General features: G+C 41.7%; 1 protein-coding gene across 1 annotated transcript in view; it reads left to right on the forward strand.

The window, feature by feature from the left end:
- Nucleotides 1-13,797: 13,797 nt before the first annotated feature.
- TBC1D9 (TBC1 domain family member 9) overlaps nucleotides 13,798-19,898 on the forward strand; it is a 122,222-nt gene continuing 116,121 nt past the window's right edge. Inside the window, exon 1 of the mRNA XM_070474826.1 lies at nucleotides 13,798-14,239. Coding sequence (XP_070330927.1) covers nucleotides 14,110-14,239 — 130 coding nt within the window. The 5' untranslated portion in view covers nucleotides 13,798-14,109. The remainder of the gene's footprint in view (nucleotides 14,240-19,898) is intronic.

Below are 19,898 nucleotides of genomic sequence, written 5' to 3' on the forward strand. Positions count from 1 at the left end.
GGTTAGTGGGATCAGAACGGTGCGGTGTGGCGACTCCAGGGCTGTGGATCCAGCCCTGTGGGAGCTGAGCCAGTCCTGGCTGAGAAAGTCTGGCTGCCATTGGAGGGGCTCCCCCGACAAGCCGAAGAACAATCAGCTGATGAGCAGCCAAAGAGACAAATGTTCACCCTGAATTCATGCATAGGAATCCCTCATCATGAAGGCAGGCGGATACTCTTGAAAGTACCACGTCGGCAAAACCACGCTTGCCAAGAAAAACGTATCATGACAAATACGTTAGGAAGGAGACATTTAAAATGACATTAAATCTTATATTTTTAACTGCTAAAGGCAGTTTGAGGAGGCATCGGTTTTCAAAACATGTTGGATTCATCAAAGCTGAGGTGGGCCTCCTGCTGGGTGAGCCTGGGCCTCGCTGTTGAGGAAACACTGCCTGCTCTGGCAGCTGCAGAGGGGAGGTTACCACAGATTTTACGCAGGAACCCTGGGTCTCTTTTAAAGAGGGGAGTTCAGAGTCCTTTGCATGATCCCCAGTTTCCTTTTCAAGTCTGTGCAAATGCTAGTGTAAGCAGTGGCCTTTTCATATACTCTCACAACTCTTTTCAAGGCCCTTTCTACCCACATATAAGAACGTGGAATATAAACAAACTTGCCTTTGTATACTTGGAGAGAAGGAGGCCATACCTGCTGTCCAGACCTGCAGTTAACTCTACAGACTAAAGAAGCATCAAAGAAATCTTTGGGATACAGACACAAAGCCATGTTACTCAAAACAGCACTTAGCTATGGGAATAAAGGTTGTCTCTTCATATATGTCGATAGACAGAGATTGCTATTTGGAAAGATATTTACCAAAAAACCAATTATTAGTGATAGTCACTTAGTTGTCTTCGACGCTTTCATGACCCCATGGACTGTAGCCCACCAGGCTCCTCTATTCATGGGATTTCCCAGGCAATAATACTGACATTTCCTTCTCCAGGGGATCTTCCCAACCCAGGGACTGAACCTGGGTCTCCTGAATTGCAGGCAGATTATTTATTGTCTGAGCTACCAGGAAACCAATAGTTATCTCTAAATGCTGGTGTTTGAGGAAATTTTCTTTCTTCTCTTATACTTTTCTATCATGTTCATTTTTTTAAATTATAAACATTTGTTGTTTTTATAATCTGAAAAATTAAACTATTTTATTCTTGAGGGGAAAAAAGTATTAATATATCTGTTGAAAATCCTAAACAGTAACAAAAAACTTCCACCCATAAAAGCAGAGAGACAATCATACAAAATATTAGATGAGGTTGTGGGCTACTGTTCCATGCTTCTGGGGAAAGGATTAGATACAGTCTTTCTGGGAAATTATTTGCCATTGTGTGTTGAGAGTATTAAAATGGTACACTCTCAATGTTCATAGCAGCACTATTAACAATAGCTAAGACATGGAAACAACTTATGTGTCCATCAAGATGAATGGATAAAGATGATGTGGTATATTTATAATGGAATATTGCTGCTGCTGTTCCGTCACTCAGTCAAGTCCAACTCTTTGCGACCCTATGAACTGCAGGATGCCAGGCCTCCCGGTCCTTCACTGTCTCCTGGAGTTTGCTCAAACTCATGTCCATTGAATCAAGGATGCCATTCAGCCATTTCATCCTCTTACGCCCTCTTCTCCTTCTGCCCTCAATCTTTCCCAGAATCAGAGACTTTTCCACTGGGTCAGCTGTTCACATCAGGTGACCAAAACACTGGAACTAAAATGTGATTTTACTTTACAGCATCGAGTTTTACTTTCATTTACAGGCACATTCATGACTGAGTAGCATTTCTGCTTTGGTCCAGCCACTTCCTTCTTTCTGGGGCTATTAGTAGTTCTAAGACTACTTAGATTGAAGGCAGGAGGAGAAGGGGATGACAGAGGACAAGATGGTTGAATGGCTGACTCAATGGACATGAGTTTGAGCAAGCTCTGGGAGATGGTGAAGGACAGGGAAGCCTGGTGTGCTGCAGTCCATGGAGTCGCAGAGTTGGGACACAACTGAGTGACTGAAGCAACATTAGTTGCTCTCCTCTGCTCTTCCCCAGTAGCACATTGGACACCTTTCGACCTGGCGGATTCATCTTTTGGCATCATATCTTTTTGTCTTTTATATAGTTCGTGAGGTTCTCATGGCAATTATACTGGGTGGTTTGCCATTCCCTCCTCCAGTGGATCACATTTTGTCAGAACTCTCCACTATGACCCATCTGTCTTGGGTGGCCCTACCCAGCATGACTCATAGCTTCATTGAGTTATGCAAGCCCCTTCACCACTATAAGGCAGTGATCTGTGAAGGGATAATGGAATACTACTCAGCCATAAAAAGAATGAAATATTGTCACTGGCAGCAGCACAGATGGACCTGGAGAATATTATGTGTGTGTGATCAGTAGCTCAGTTATGAATATTATACTAAGTGAAATAAGTCAGACAGAGAAAGACAAATATTCTGTCACTTACATGTGAGAACTAAAAAATAATACAAATGAATCTACTTAGTAAGTAGATAAGTGTTAGTTGCTCAGTCATGCCCGACTCTTTGCGACCACATGGACTGTAGCCCACCAGGCTCCTCTGTCCATGAGATTTTCCAGGGAAGGATACTGGAGTGGGTCGCCATTTCCTTCTCCAGGGGACCTTCCCAACCCAGGGATCGAACCCAGGTCTCCTGCACTGAGGGCAGATTCTTTACCAACTGAGCTACAAGGGAAGCCCTCAATCTACTTACAATAAATGAAAAAAAAAAAGGTTAACAGACATAGAAAACAAACTTTTTATTACCAAAAGGAAAAGGGGAGATAAATTAGGAGTATGGGATTAACATACACACACTACTATGTATAAAATAGATAAGCAACAAGGATTTACTGTTTAACACAGGGAATAATATTCAGTATCTTGTAACCTAGAATGGAAAATAATCAGAAAAAATACATACACATACAAATAACTGAATCATTTTTCTGTACACTTGAAACTAACACAATATTGTAAATCAACTGTATTTCAATAAAAAAATAAAATATAATATAATTTTACATCTAAGAAAAGATGCATTCTATATGGCCCAGAAATTCTACTTCTAGGAGTCTATATTAAGAAAATAATTAGATTCTTTTGATAACTCTAATATAAGGTATTATTAATCTACAACGGGGCAGTGCCTATTGACATTCTTTCTAATGTTTAATTTGGCATGTTTTTAAACTTGTTTCTCTCTAATAGATACATAAAACAGAATCCCCTGCACTTTTTGTCAGGCTTCCTCCTGTGAAGCTGTCTACATAACTGACAAGTCAGCAATACTGAGTTGCAACAATTTAAGTTGTTTCAAATGAAAAGCTGCCTGCAGTGATATTTCTTTCTTCTGATAATGTCAGTAGTTGTTTCTGTTCTTAAAATTCCAGTCTTAAGATCAGTGTGTTTTTTTCTGCTCAAATACAAAAGCATATTTTATAAAAGAAAAAAAAAGGAGAGAATTAGGCAAAGATGCAAAATCAAACATGTTCGTTCACTTATGATATTTTAAGCATGCAAATAATTAAGGCAGACAAGTTAAAAAAATGAAGATCCATTAAATAATTAAATAGTATTCAGGCAATAAAAGTTAATGATATAAATGTTCTTTTAAAATAATCTGAGGATGTGCTCACATATATTCATGCAGCAAGTTACAAAAGTCTATGTGTGGTGTCAGTTCACATCTGATTGGAAAGAAAATCACACTACACACTGTAGATTTCAACTTTTAAAACTTTTTGCATATCTGTATTTTTCTAACTTTTCTACAACCAATATAATTCACTTGTGTGATTAAAAATTAAATTAAACATCAGAAGGAATATTAGTTGGAGATGTTTATATTCGTAAAATAGCTCATGTGTTTTTCCAGTAGTCATGTATGGATGTGAGAGTCGGACTATAAAGAAAGCTGAGTGTTGAAGAATTGATGCTTTTGAACTGTGGTGTTGGAGAAGACTCTTGAGAGTCCCTTGGACTGCAAGGAGATCCAACTAGTCCCTCCTAAAGGAGATCAGTCCTGGGTGTTCATTGGAAGGACTGATGTTGAAGCTGAAACTCCAATACTTTGGCCACCTGATGCGAAGAACTGACTCATTTGAAAAGACCCTGATGCTGGGAAAGATTGAGGGCAGGAGGAGAAGGGGATGACAGAGGATGAGATGGCTAGATGGTATCACTGACTCAATGGACATGGGTTTGGGTAAACTCCAGGAGTTGGTGATGGACAGGGAGGCCTGGTGTGCTGCAGTTCATGGGGTCGCAAAGAGTCAGACATGACTGAGAGACTGAACTGAACTGAATTGACCCCCCCCCTCACCCCGCCACAAACCACATGACACACATTTTGTAATACAGATAGTTACCTGTCCATATTCTGATAAAACCTATATTTGATGTGGCACCAGCTCCAGGGAGCCCCAGTACAGCCCTAAAGATAGCTACATAGAGTTGATTTGATCAAATCTAATCTCTAAATAGTAGTTTCATTTAACTATCAACCAGCTATCTTTATTTAGAATTCTGTTATTTTCTATTGGCACATCTGAGATAGATTTTAAAATTAGACTTTGTGTTAAAATCCGAGGCCACAGTTTGTAGAAAAAGCTGCATTTGGAAGGTCTTCATTTCTGTTTTCAATATGTGCCTTCCACCTCAGTGTTCTTCGGGTGAGTGAGGCGTGGCTCTGTGTAAGGGCAGAGAGAAGAGATGATGTTTTTAAAACTTCCATTCAGGGACAGCGTGTCTCAGCTTTCAGTTTGATTGACTGAGTCATTCCCATTAAAAGCAAACTGTAATTTTCATTGGAATAGAAATTAGTGTGACTTAACGCATCTCTTTTTATGGAAGACTGCAATTCACAGCCTATAAGAGGATTGCAAGTGACAAAAAAAAAAAAAATTCTCACCAGTACAATTTTATGATGAAAATGCTTATTTAGGTCTGTATTTTATAGAAGGAAGAAAAGACATCATATAAGGGTTGTACCTTCTGTAAAAGAAACCTCAGAGATAAATGCCTAAAGAGAATGCCTTGGGACAGATAGTCTTTTTTTTGCCTTTTCCTCAATTCAGATAAAGGCAGCTTGACCACTAACTCTCATTCTTATTCTCTGGGAATTAAGTGATCAGAACTGTTATTTCTCCTTTGGTGCAGTGAATAAGTTCATTTTCTCACTTATCGTTTTATACCTAAAGTTTTTCAAATACTTTTAACTTTCAGATCACGTGAATTTTATGATCTGTAATCCTGTTTGAAAGCTCTGGGAGGCTAGAATTTAAAAGGTAAGGAGGTTGGGATTTCCCTGGTGGTCCATGGTTAAGACACCATACTTCCACTGAAGGGGGCACGGGTTCCATTCCTAGTTGAGGAACTGAGATCCCCAGTGCCCCTAGCCACAGCCAAAAAATAGGAAGAAAGAAAAAGGTAAGGGGTTTAAATATAATTGATCAGTTAGATGGCTTTGCTAGTAAGCTGTTCCTTTGTGTTAGTACTGGTGCCTAGATATTCTTTCTTTTGAATCATTTAGTCAAACACTTAGAAAAAAGTTTGAAGATTTGAGATTCAAGATAGATTATAGTATTTCTCTAATGAGAATGCTGTCACTATAATAGAAAGACAGCTGAGTTGTATTATTCTGAAAAGGAAACTGCCATTCTCCCCTCAAGTTGCTTTTAAATTTTTAAAATTCAATTAACTTAAACTGAAGGAAAATAAAAACACATTTCACCCATTTCTCCTACCTGCTAACTCCCACCCTTAGGAACCACCAATCTGTTCTCTGTCTCTATAAGCTTGGGTTTTGTTTGTTTTCTAAATTACACATATAAGAGAGATCATATGGCATTTCTCTAACTTATTTCACTCAGCACAATGCTCTTGAGATATAAAGTTGGGTGTTTATTCGAGACTTTTCTTATTTCTTGAGGTGGGCATTGATCACCTATACGTCCTTCTTAGGATTGCTTTTGCTGAATCCCATAAATTTTGCTGTGCTACACTACAATTTTCATTTGTCTTAAGGCATTTGAAAAATTACCTCTTTAATTTCTTTTTCTACCCTTTAGTTGCTCAGGAACAAATTATTTAATCTTTTGTGCTCAGTGGCTCAATTGTGTCTGACCCTTTGTGACCCCATGGCCTGCATCCCTTCAGACTCCTCCGGCCATGGGATTTTCCCAGCAAGAATACTGGAGTGGGTTGCAATTTCCTATTCCAGGGGATCTTCTCGACCCAGGGATCAAACCCGCATCTCCTGTATTGACAGGTGGATTCCATACCACATGTACCACCAGGGAAACCCCATTTAATCTTTACATATTTGCAAATTTTCCAGTTTTCTTTGTGTGATTAGTTTCTAGTTTCATACTATTGCAGTCAGAAAAGATGCTTGATATGATTTCAATCTTCTTAGATTTAATTAAGATTTGTTTTGTGGTTGAACTGACTGGAGAATGGTCCTTGTATACTTGAAAAGAATGTGTATTCTGCTGCTGCGAGATAGAATGTCTCATAAATATCTAAATCCATCTGGTCTAATATGTGGTTTGATTCCAAGGTTTCCCTATTGATTTTCTATCTGGATATTCTATTCATTGATGGAAGTGGGGTATTAAAAATCCTATTATTGTATTGCTGTACATTTCTCCTTGTAGGTTTATTAATATTTATTCTACATATTTAGGTACTCCTAAATTTAGTGCCTATTCACAAATGTTATATCATCTTGTTGAATTGACCACTTTATCAATATGTAATATCCTTCTTTTTTCTCTTATTATAGTCTTTAAAGTCTATTTTGTCTGATATTAGTATAGCTGTATAGCTACTCCAGCTTTCTTTTGATTTCCATTCACAAGGAATATTTTTTTCCATTTCTTGTCTTTCAGTCTTGTGTGTTCTTATGTCTAAAGTGTATCTCTTTCAGGCAGTATGTATATGGGTCTTGGTTTTCATTTTTTAAAAATTCATTTGACCACTCTATATCTTTTGATTAGAGCATTTAATCCATTTACATTTAAGGTGATTACTGATAGGTTATGTGCTTGTTGCTATTTTGGGAATTGCTCTCTAGCTACTTTTGGTTAGTTCTTCACTGTTACTTTATTGTCTTTCTCTCTTCCTTTGGAATTTGATTATTTTCTTTAGTGGTATGCTTACATTCCTTTCTATTTGCTATAGGTTTTGCTTTGTGTTTACCATGAGGCTTACATATAACAACATATAAGTCTATTTTAAGTTGATAACGACTTAATTTGGGGTCTTCCCTTGTAGCTTAGTCGTTAAAAAAATCTGCCTGCAGTGCAGGAGACCTGGGTTCAATCCCTGGGTTGGGGAGATCCCCTGGAGAAGGAAATGGCGACCCACTCCAGTATCCTTGCCTGGAAAATCTCATGGACAGAGGAGCCTGGTGGGCTGCAGTCCATGGGGCAGCAAAGAGTTGGGCATGATTGAGCAACTAACACTTATTTACTTACTTACATGGAACTAGATCCTGTATGCTGCAACGAAGACCTGGCACAGCGAAATTAAAAGACAAAACAAACACTACTGTTAATACAGATTAATGTCCCAATCTGCTTTTTACCTATATTTGCATGTTTTGATGGAAGAAATATCGGACTGGCCACAAAGCTCATCTGAGTTTTTCTTTACCATCTTACAGAAAAACCTAAATGAAATTTTTGGCCAACCCAATACTATCCACGGTGGATTTTGTGTGTGTGTGTGTGTTGTTTCTTGAGAGATAAAATGGACAAATGAGTCACTGGCAAAAGAGCAGCATAACTGTGGAAGAAAAACAAACCTTTTTCCCAAAAGGAATAAGGAGGTTATTTTAGAATCACTGGAGTCCACAATAATATACCACATTAAAGAGCTTTTGCCTTTATTGCTATGGCTGCTTGGCTTATGTAAAACAGGGGAGACTTCAGACATTTCCCAGCCGGTAGAGTATTTGAAGGCCAAGTCAACTCTCAGAATGACTCATTTTATAATAAAAATAATCTTTAAGCACAAATTTGTGAAGTATCAGTTGTACAAAAAATGCATACAGTCATGGCGGCAGTGTTTTGGTGATCTGACCAAACAGCGGCCAGTCATAAGCTGGGCAACAACCTGGCCCTTGGATGAAAAGATCAGGTACGTCCATCACTTTCTCTCTCATGAGTTATAGCTATGAAATATCTAGATAAATTATTTAATTAGTGATAAGAGCTATAGCTTGGAAGCAACAACAGAAAGATCCAGAGAGCATCTCATGAGTTATGAGTTATGAGGGAACAGAAACTTTGGGTAAGGAAAGGAGGTTGGCTGGTGGAGAAAAGATACTAGAGCAAGTGTATAACATGTAAAGAAGCAGAGATTCAGAGAGAGTGAGAGAGACAGAGACAAGGACAGAAACTTGTTGCAGAACTTTCTGAAGGTCTTCAGTCCTAATTTAGTCTAATTAAGCCTTACAGTAACCTATCTCTCTTTGTCTTTTTTTTTAAGGTAACTTAAATGACCTCTGACCTTAATTAACAAAAGGATCAAACCACTAGATTTCTTAGCATTAAACAATATATGCTATATTTATGCAATACAAAATTACAACCAAGAAGATATAATCATTAAAGAACAAACTGCGAAAAGAAAAAAGAAATTGTCAAAAGTAGGTTTTCTAGTAGATCTCCTGTGCAGGCTTGCTCACTGTCCTTCACCTGTCTGATAACCGTTCTCTGATATCCTTTTTAAAATTTTATTTATTTATTTTTGGCTGTGTTGGGTCTGTGTTGCTGCCTGGGCTTTTCTCCAATTGAAGCAAGTGGGACCTACTCTCTCGCTGTGGTGTATGGGCTTCTCATTGCAGTGGCTTTCCTGGTTGCAGAGCATGGGCTTCAGTAGTTGTGGCGCACAGAGTTAGCTGCTTTGCAGCATGTGGAATCTTCCCAAATCAGGGATCGAACCTGTGTCTTCTGTACTGGCAGGAAGATTCTTTATCAGGGAAGTCCCTCTGATGTTCTTTTAGCCACTACCCCACACCCACTGACCCCTGCCTTCTGCCATCACCTCTTCAGGGTAAGGATGTGACTCAGCTCTAGCCAATCAGTGGATCCTAACACCCAGGCCACAGTGATAGCTAATGGCCATGAAAACATTATATAAATATATAGCATTTTAATGCTTGAGAAAAATATGACAAATAATGAGTGCAGAAAGAAGGGGAAAATTGCTGTTAAGTTTGGGGGTCATAATAGTCTCCTAAATAATAAGACCAGTTCTTAAGTCAAGTCCTTTCCCTTTTCTGAACTTCAGTTTTCTTATATATAAAATGAGGTCAACACAACTGCACTCAGGGTCTCTTAAAGGTCCTTTCCTTTCTAAATCACTGGACTTTTCTGAAGTTTAGAAATTCAGGAGTCTTACAAGCATTTTCCAGCTGGACATTACAGGGATTCCGGTGTTAAACCCGGGGATACAGGAATGATCTCACAACAGTCTTGGCCTCAAGGAACTTGCAGAGGATGAGTGTGAGATAGGGTGAGTATGTATTCACTTTTCCATGTGGTCTAAGCTCTTTACCTCGTCATTCTTCCCCAGCCATTAACATGTGCCCTCTTAAATGACAGTTAATCAGTTCTCCGCTAATACCTTTGTTCATTTTTCTCCCCTGGAGAGGTTGCTCACTTCTTCCCTTCTTTCACTCCAGGAACACAGATGCATGTGACAGGTTATCTGGCCATAGTTTCTCTGACATGAAGAGATATGATATTTCAGTCAGTTTTGATTTCCAGAGCATCTCAGAACTCAAAAGGCAGAGTGACTCGCGGAATGGAGGCAAGTTAGGACTATTAGATATCAAAGGTAGTTCGAAGACTCTTTCCCCGCAAATCCCACTATACATAAGGATGGTCCTGGCTGCAGATCTGTTCAGCCACTTACAGCTGACAGGACCAAACTGCGGCTTTGGTATCATCAATTAGCTTCATTACTTGCAGAGGAGACTGTTGTGGTGACTGTCTGGTCTAGTTTTTCCAGTTGGATGAGCAACTCAGATCGACTGTGAAGGTCTCTATCAGATATTAAAGCTACCGCAGAGGCTTGGATCTTTGAAACAATATTACTCTTCCCCATCCCAACTGGTCACCATTCTCCTTCTACCTCACTGTATGCTACAAATTACAAATACTCTCCTAGAACTACGGCCCTTCCAAGTTGGACCAAGTAGATCTGGGCAGTGAAAAAAAAAAAAAAAATCCTTGTTGACAGTTTACCTTTAGCTGGAAGACAAGGTAAGGAGTTGGTTTCCTTAGCATTTTATTAATCTCTTGGGTGAATTCTCTTTGCTGAAATTAGAACTGAATTGTCTACTGACCGGACCATCCCTGGGGCTACTGGGTGATGGAATAGTTAGTAAGACTAGCGTTTTGCAGCTTTCACCACCTTACTTCCCAGAGAACTGGGCTATGAAGGCATGGGCACTATAGTTGAGAGGTGGGGAAGGGCAGAAATAAAGTTCTTAAGACTCCATGGTATTTTCAATGGTAGGCAAGTCCTAGTAGACAAAGTAGAGGATTTATTGGGCAAAGCGTGAGGATAGGGAGGCAAATACACCACTGTGGATGTGAAAAAGCAGGAAAGATGGAAACATGTAGGAATCAGGATGAGAGATGTCAGACAAATTTACCATCCTCACAGTTTTGCTTCAATCAGATCTGTCCACTAAGTAGATTGCTCCAATGGGGTCCATCAGAACTCAACTGGAGTAGAATTTTTCCGTGGGGATGGGGAAGGAGGAGGGAGGAGACAGCTGATACAAAGACTGTGAAGTCATTTACTCCTATCTTATCTAGGTATCTGTTGAATGCTTCTTTAAGTGGTTTGAGACAATCCTTGGTCTTAAAACCAATGAAAATGAGTTGAAAGCTAAAAATACTCCCTGATTTTGCTGAAGAACTGGTTGGATTAATTAGGTTCTCTATCTGTCATTTCTAGTTCAGGTGTATTTGATTTTTTTTTTTTTAAACCAAGCTACATTTTAATAAGTGAGCAGTTAACAGCAAGCTGCCATAAACTTCCTGTAATTTCTTTGGTTCTTTGCAATGTTCTTTTACTATGTGAGTGCATGCTCAGTTGTATCTGACCCTTTGCAACCCCATGGACTGTAGCCTCCTAGTCTTTTCTGTCCACGGAATTTTCCAGGCAAGAATACTGGAGTGAGTTGCCATTTCCTCCTCCAGGGGATCCTCCTGATCCAATCTAACCCGTGTCTCCAGCATTGGCAGGCAGATTCTTTACCACCCAACCAGCTGCGAAACAGAAGCCCTGATTTCCTGGACAGAATGTGCTCTTAAGTCTTCAAAAAAAAAAGAAAAAGAAAAAAGGCCAGAAAATAGCTAAGGACTTAAATATTTTTCTTCCTTCCTCTTGGTGTTCAATCTTGTTCTCAAAGCAAATTTTTGTAAATTTTACTTAAAATTATTAACTTTACTTCTTAATCTTGGTGATAACAGAGATTTTGGTATGTTTTGTTCACTTGTTATCCCTAGTGCCTAGAGTTGAGAAGACACTCAATAATTACACTTTGAATGAATCAGTGAATGAACACAAGAATTATATAAGTAAATAACACTTTAGTACCAATAGATAAAAAGTGCTAAGCTAAGATCACACTGTAGGTCTAGGGTAGAGATGTCAAGCTACAACTTTGAGCAGTATGATAAGGACACTCTAAAAGATGGTATGAAGGCACTGGGACTTCCCTGGTGGGCCAGTGGCTAAGATTCCATGCTCCCAATGCAGGAAGCCTGGGTTCAAGCCCTGGTTGTTGAACTAGATCCCGCATGAAACAACTAATAGAATGAAGGCACTTGTTGGTGTGTTTTAGTCGCTAAGTCCTGTCTGACTCTTTTGTGACCCCATGGATTGTAGCCTGCCAGTCTTCCCCATCTCTGGGATTTTCCAGGCACGAATACTGGAGTGGGTTACCATTTCCTACTCCAAGGGATCTTCCTGACCCAGGGTTCAAACTGGTGTGTCCTGCATTGGCATGCGGATTCTTTACCACTGAGCCACCAGGGAAGCCCATGAAAGCACTTAGTGGAGTTTTAAAATCGCTAATTTTAAACAAAAGAATATCTATGGAAGCACTTCAAAATATTGATATTATATAAACATCAGATTAATACAATTTTACACATGTATGACTCGCGTCTGATTGGTTTTTTAAAAATTTGGAATCAACTTTTATGACTGAAGTCACCATACCTTGACCAAAGGTGCCAAATGACATTTTTGAGTCTGTGTTAAAAGTGTGACATTCCCACAAATGTCTAGCAATCTAAATGCTTCCTAAAGAGGCAGAAGGTCAGTCAATGTGACAACCTAAAGGGAGACTTCTGCTTCTTGAGAGCCCACTGAGTAGGAAGTCAACAGGTGCAGAGGCAGTCTCATTAAAATGTCTGGGATGTGCCATTTGGCCATTTGCAGGAATTCAGCAGTCCAAGTGAGAGCTGCGTAGGTAAAAAAATGTGAAGTCCACACAAGATAGCCTCATTTGAATGCTTTGCTCATTGGGAAAAGAAGTCCCTAGTACTGTCCAACTTCCACAACAAAACAGAGCTTGCTGAATTCCCATCACCCGTCAAGAGGAGACTCTTCGCTGAGCTATCTACAGATTTTCTAGGTGTAAAACAGAAGTGAAAAAAAGGTCATCAGATAGGTGGATCGGCTATGATCACTACAAAGAGACTTGAAATTCCCGGGGAAAGCAAAATTGTCTGGAGATAACGATGGCCCGGTTTGTGTGTCTCTAATTACAATGATTCTTTTAAAAAATTTAAATCCATTCAGTAAATGTGGATAAATCCTTGAATCCTGCCACATCCGGTCCTCGAAGCGCCAAACGCTTCATATAAGGACAGCTGTGGGGTGAATCAGTTGCTCTAAGCTTTGGGGCTGCTTCCAACTTCGCTATTTGCTCAAGCCGTACAGGTCAAGGAAAGAAGTGATGTAATGCACTTAGCTGGGCCATTTTAATTACAATGGAATGGAGTGGGGGCGGAGCTACAGGCGGTGACAAGTTTGGCGCATGACTTGCTTAGGGATGCAGGAAACAAAAACACCAGCAACCATTGGCTGCGTCCACTTCCGACCTCTGTCTCTAGCTCCAAGTCTGGAAGCTTGAAACACATTTCTTGGGGAGAAGGGGTGGCGCCAGCTTACAGATCGTCAACCATAAACACACACACACACACGGCGCGCGCGCACACACGCCCCACGGAGGCTGGCAGCGTCCTCGCTGCTGGGATGGGCGTGGGGCCGAGTGCTCGCCACCCGGTCCCCAGAAGGTTCGCCCGAAGCCAGCTGCAGCGGCCTGGTTCGGCTCGCCGGGCCCGCGGACTCGTGTCCGCGGAAGCTGGTGTCGCCGGGGCTCGCTCCTAGCGAGCCGCGCTGTCGTCATTCATTCGCAGCGTCCGGAGCGTCCTTCCAGCCGGGAGCTGGGCTTCGCCGAGGGTGCGAGCGGCCCCCGGGCGGAGTGTTCTCGCGCCGTGCCCTGGCGGGCTCTGAGCGGCTGGAGACGCAGGCGGCCGGGACCCTGGGTGGGCGCTGCGGGAGCAGCCGCGCCCCAGCCCAGCTCCGCCCGACCCGCGGGGCAGGATCAGCGCGAGTCGCCCGCAGCCCTGCCAGCTGCCGAGCCGGATCCCGCGGCTGAGCCACACCACTTCCTCCTCCTCCCGCTCTCCTTCCCCCTCCTCTCGCTGCCGTGGGCCCCGACCCGGCGACGGAGCCAAGGGGCCCGGGAGTCTGCGGCCGCGGGCTCGCGGGAGGCGGCGGCGCCGCCGAGAGGATGCTGCGCGCGGCGCCCGAGTCCTCGCCGTCCTCCCCGGCCGCCCGCGGGGGCTTCGCTGTGGCCCGGGCCCCGCCGGCCGCCCCCTGGTGAAGTCGCTCTCCGCCGCCGCACCTAGCTGGCGGGCAGGCGGGCGGGCGCGCGTGTGCCCGGGGCTGCGCGCCGGTGCGTGCCGGACCCGACCCGCCGCCCCATTGTAAGGGAGCCCGCGGCGCCAGGGAACATGTGGGTGAACCCCGAAGAGGTGCTGCTGGCCAACGCGCTGTGGATCACCGAGAGAGCCAACCCTTACTTCATCCTGCAGCGGAGGAAGGGGCACTCGGGCGATGGAGGCGGCGGCGGCGGACTGGCGGGTAAGGACCTGCGGCCGGTCCCTGCGGGTGGGGGGCCCGGAGCGCTGCGGCGCCGCCCGCGGTCCTGGGCTGCGGGCACCCGAGACGCCGCCCTGTCCCTAGGGGCTGGGCCGCCCGTCCCGCTTTGCTGCGTGGAAAACATCAGGAGTCGTCATATTCAGACTGAATGAGGTGCTTTTTTTTTGCTAACCCTGTCGGGCGCCGGGGCCCTTCGTGTACCGGGCGCCCGGTCAGTGGGTGATGTTGATGAGAATGGAGATGAGAGAGTCTAGGGTGAGGGGAGCATCAGTGCTTAGGAACTGAATGCTGTGTACTTCCCGTATGGGCAAGAGAGGTGAAGGGCAGTTAATTTTTGCTTCATTCTCTTTACTGGTAATGGCAGGATCAGGTATAAAATGCTCTTTTGTTTCCAGGGAAGCAATCAGTAAAGAGCTGATGTGGTCATTTCCTATGTTAGTTATGACTGAAGAGAAAAGGAAAAAGGGAGGAAAAAGGAATATTGTTGTTGTTGCACCTAATTAGGCATAACAAAGCAAGTTATCTGGTTATAAAGTAATTAGAAATGTAACTGCATTTTAACTGTTTTAACTCAATCACTTCCTCAAACCCCCTCACGAGGTATTTTATATTATGACTAGTATTAAAACCATGCCATCTCATTCCAGTTTGTAAAACCAGACCCCTACCACCCTATCCCAAGACATCAGAAAGGTCTTCCTTTACTAACTATCTTGGGTGGCGGGAGATGACAGATAATCTTGAACTCATACTGTACTAGAGAAATGGGACCCTGCCCTCTCTCTGTTGGTTAGAATGAACAGAATAGGGATATTTTTTACAATGAAAAAGTTAGCAGAAAAAACAGGAGAGTGATTGCAGAAAAGAGATGAACCTTGATCTCTTCGGAGTTAGAATACTTCCCCCACTTGGAGCTTGTAAATTGTTGCTTTCCAAAATGCCTTGCTATAAACTAATAATTCTTGACATAGTATGTATTTAGTTGTGATTCTGCTGTACGAACTGGTTTTCTCAAGATTGAAATTCAAGGGTCACACTGTACCGTAGCTACTGGTTTGTAAGACCTTGCTAATGCATCAGATCACCTTTAGGTAATCTGATTTTTCTGCACTTTTTCTGCCATAAAGAAGGGAATCTGCAGAGCTCCAGATTGTGTTCCAGAAATTCTGACTAGTGTCCTAGAATCAGAATTTTCCAGTTCATTTTGTAGAAGTTGTTTAACTATATGTATTAATATGAAACTTGCATATTTAATATTAGTATCAGCCCAGATTGTCCTTTAAGTCTAAAGCAGCAATGTAGAGTAGATAGTTTATTGTATTAACATTTCCAGCCTGGAGATAACCCTTCTCACACCGTGAGCTACTGAATATTTATTTTCTAGAGTCATTTGCAATAGGTTATAAAAAATAAGGTGCAAAGCCTTCCTTTTCTTTAAGAGTTTGTTTTTGATGTGGACCATTTGAAAAGTCTTTATTGGATTTGTTGCAGTATTGTTTTTGTTTTATGTTTTGGTGTTTTGGCCTGAAGGCTTGTGGGGTCTTAGCTCCCCTATCAAGGATTGGAAGGCAAAGTCCCAATCATTGGGCCACCAGGAAAGTCCCTAAATCTTTTTCCAGTTAACGTTTTTATTGTGTTCCCACTAACTCCCACTAACTCAATCCACTCTCATCATTGATGACTTATTACAGATAGATAAACTTATCTTCTTAATTGAAAAATTATACCTGTTAACAGGTATAATTGCTAGAATAATTGAAATAATTGAAATCAGTAAAAATATTCCTGTCAATAAAGGTTATTTTCAACCAACATAGGAAAAATGTTTCCCCAGATAAATTGGTGCCATATCAAATGAAGCAAGGACATTTTAGAAATCCTTGTATAATGCATAGTATTCCATTTCTAATGTGGGCTCACGCATGCATTTATTAACTCACCGTATCATTTAAAACATTGGTTAGTCCAGTGTCATGAAGCTCACAGCCTATTGGGAGAAGACAGATGCTGAGAAAATTATCCTATAAATTAATATAAAATCACCGCTGTCTTAGCAGAAAACCACCTAACCTAGTTCAAATGAAGAGAGTTTAGTGAAAAGGCATCTTAGATGGAGGCAGGGTTACCAGAACCAGTGAAAGGCACAGAGAAGGTGGCAGGAGTGATACTGCTGGAGACCAAGTGAACCCAAGCCAGGCAGGAACAGTTTGGGCCTCCAGAGAAACTGCCACCCCTAAGAACAGAGACCCCAGCAAAAAGGGGGTGTGGAGGACATGTCCAGCTTCTGTCTTCTCCCTGCCTCCCAAGTTTCTGCCGTTGCCTCTCATCTGTGGGACCCAAGAGAAACTGGCTGGATGGGCTGTCCTGGTGATCTAGTATCGAGGACTCAGCCTCCCAGGAATGGATCTGGGAGATAGGTGCAAACTGAGAATGACCAGCGCTGAAGTCCAAGGAAGGGAATACCATGTAGGTTACCCCTTTCCTGGTTGGAGTGGGAGGAAGGAGAGGTTCCTGTAGAAATGACCCTGGGGCTGAGACCTGAAGAAAGAAAATCAGCCTGTGAGGAGAGGAAGGAAGAGCAAGTGTTGGGTATCAGTTATCGGAGATGTTCCGGAAGATCTCAGGACCCTTATGTAATGTGTTTTATCTGGACCAGTGCTGATCAAATGCATGATGGATGAGTAGGTAACCTGAACTAGTCAGAAGCACTCAGTGGTCTAGGGCGCTTGGTAATATGTTGGCACCAAAGCTATAAAAAATAATGGGCCACAGTGAGGATACTGCCCTTCCCCCTAAGAGTATTCTTTTTGATTCCAAACAATATACATAGGTATTGACATAATGAGATTTTTTTTTTTAGATTGTAGCTGCATTTGATTTATTAATGCCCTTTAACTGAAATTTCTGGAGAAGGAAGTGGCAACCCACTCCAGTATTCTTGCCTGGAGAATCCCATGGACAGAGGAGCCTGGTGGGTTGCTGTCCGTAGTGTCGTGCAGAGTCAGACACGACTGAAGCGACTTAGCATGCATGCATCCTTTGGAGAGGGAGATGACAACCCACTCCAGTATCCTTGCCTGGAGAATCCCAAGGACAGAGGAGCCTGGTGGGCTGCCATCTTTAGGGTCGCACAGAGTGAAGTGACTTAGCAGCAGCAACTGGAATTTCATACACATATATGCACAAAATAGAAATGCAGAGTGCAGTGACTTATCACAAGTAACACCTTGTAACCACCACCAGTATAAAAAATGGAACAGTGCAATGCCTCAGAATTCCCCTGTGTGGCCTTCTCCCAATCACTGCTCATCATCAACTGAAGGTAAAAAAACAAACGAACAAAAAACCTATCTTGATTTTTTTTGGTAAACACTTCTTCCTTTTTCTTTATAGTTTTTGTGACAAAGAGCCTATCTGTAAATACAATATTTTGGTTTTGCTTGTCTTTTTTGATCAGGGAATGAATGGCATCATGGATTATGCATTGACATGTGTCTAGATCCTTTGTGACTAGAATTCATTTCCCCACACTGTGTGGAAAACTGTTAGCCAAATTCATCAACTGTTCTGTTGAAGGACCTTGGATGGTTATTTAGGGTCTGTGGATAAGGTGGCTGTTGTCATTCTGCTGCACAACAGGCCAGTTAACCAAGAGATGAAGTGTTGAGGCAAGGAAAACAACTTTATTCAGAAACGTGGCTGACAGACAAGATGGCAGACTAATGTCTCAAGATAAACATTTTGCTGGGGTCTGGAATCCAGTTCTTTTCTAGGACAGAGAAGGGAAGGAAGTAAAGACTATTATCTTGCAAGTGTCTCCTGGAATGGCCAACCTCAGGGAGGGGATGTGTTAATCTCTTTAGGCAGAGCCACAGGGCTCCCTGAAGCAGGTTGTTATATATGATTATAATAACAAAAGCAATGAAAAGCAAAGGTTATAGTCAAAGAGACAGATCCATCATGGAGTCCTAAATGGCTCTTCCTTGGAGCAATTCTTGTTTGTGTTTTTTGGTGCCTGTGGACATGCACCCACGGGAGGAATTGTTAGCTTGTAGATTATGTGCCTCATCAACTTTAATAGATGATACCAAACTGTTTTCCAAAGTAGTTGTACCAACATACTCCCCCCCACAGCAAATGGGAATTTTCCCTTGCTCCTTATCCTTGCCAACATTGTCAGTCTTTGTAAGTTTAGCCTCTGTGGTGGTTTTGCAGCAATGTCACATTGTGGAGTTAATTTGCTTTTTCCTTACTGATGAGATTGAGCACCTTCTCATTTTGTGATGAGTGTTCAGGTCTCTTGACCACTTTGCATTTGGGTTGTTTGGGGTTTTTTTCTTACTGATTTGTAGGTATTTTAAAATATATTCTGAATATGAGCTCATTGTTGGCTGTACATGTGGCACAGTCTTCGTTCAGTTGCTTGCCCATTCATCCTTGAGGATGAAAAGATGTTCTTAATTTTAAAAAACCAAGTCCTTAATAGAGTCTTTATCTTTATGGTTAGTGTTTTATTGTGTCCTGTTCAGTGAGTCTTTTCTTACTCTGAGGTTATAAACATAGACTTCTATATTATCTTCTAGAAACTTTTCAGGTGTTTTTTGTTTTTTCTTTTCTGGCTGTAACCATGTTCATGGGGAAGTTCCCCAACCGGGACTCAAACCTGCACCGCTTGCCGTGGAAGCGCAAAGCACAGAGTTTTAATGAGTGGACAACTAGGGAAGTCCAAAGCTTTTCTGTTTTAACCTCCATTTATTTACCCCCAACTTTATTCACTGGGAATGAACTTTTGCATACTGTTTGAGATAGGGTTAAAGTTTTACTTTAAGGAGTGTTATGGACACCCAGTTGGCCCAGCATGATTTACTGCCGAGTCCATTCTGTTCTCAGTCTCTTCTTACAAGATTGCCCCTGTGGGGCCCCTGTGTTCATAAATCAAGTGCTGCAATATGTGTTTGGGCTCTCTAGTCCATTTCTTCTGTTTGTGAGAGTATTTTTGCACCAATGGCACACTGCAGCTTTATAACAGGAGTTTATATTCATTAGACCAAGTCCTCTTATTTTGTTCTTTAAGAGTTTCTTGGCTATTCTCTTTTACATTTACAGAACATTTTGGAATCAGCTTCTAAGTTCCACCAAAACAGAACAAGAGCAACAACAAAAACTTACACTGTTGTGATCTTGACTGAGATTGCATTGTTTATAAATAAATGGGCAAAATTAATGTCTTCATAATGTTGAATCTTCTGGTCCATGAACATGGTATTTTCCTCTATGTATTTAGATCTTTCAAAATTTCTTTCAAAGATATTTCATAGTTTTCTCTAAAGGTCTTTCACACCTTGTATTAGATTTGTTACTAGGTATTTTTTACTCTGCTCTATATTGTTTCTTTTTAAATTTTTTTCTAAGTTCTTTGCTAACCTATAGAAATATATATATATATATTTAATTGACTTTGTATCCAGAACCTAGCTAATTTATGAAATTAATTCTAGTTATATATATATATATATATATATATATATATATGTTTGTATATGTGTATGTAGGAAATGGCAACCCGCTTCAGTGTTCTTGCCTGGAAAATCCCATGGACAGAAGAGCCTGGTGGGCTACAGTCCATGGGTTTGCCAAGAGT

This window comes from Odocoileus virginianus, chromosome 12 (assembly GCF_023699985.2).
Source record: "Odocoileus virginianus isolate 20LAN1187 ecotype Illinois chromosome 12, Ovbor_1.2, whole genome shotgun sequence".
In the NCBI taxonomy this organism is placed as follows: domain Eukaryota; kingdom Metazoa; phylum Chordata; class Mammalia; order Artiodactyla; family Cervidae; genus Odocoileus; species Odocoileus virginianus.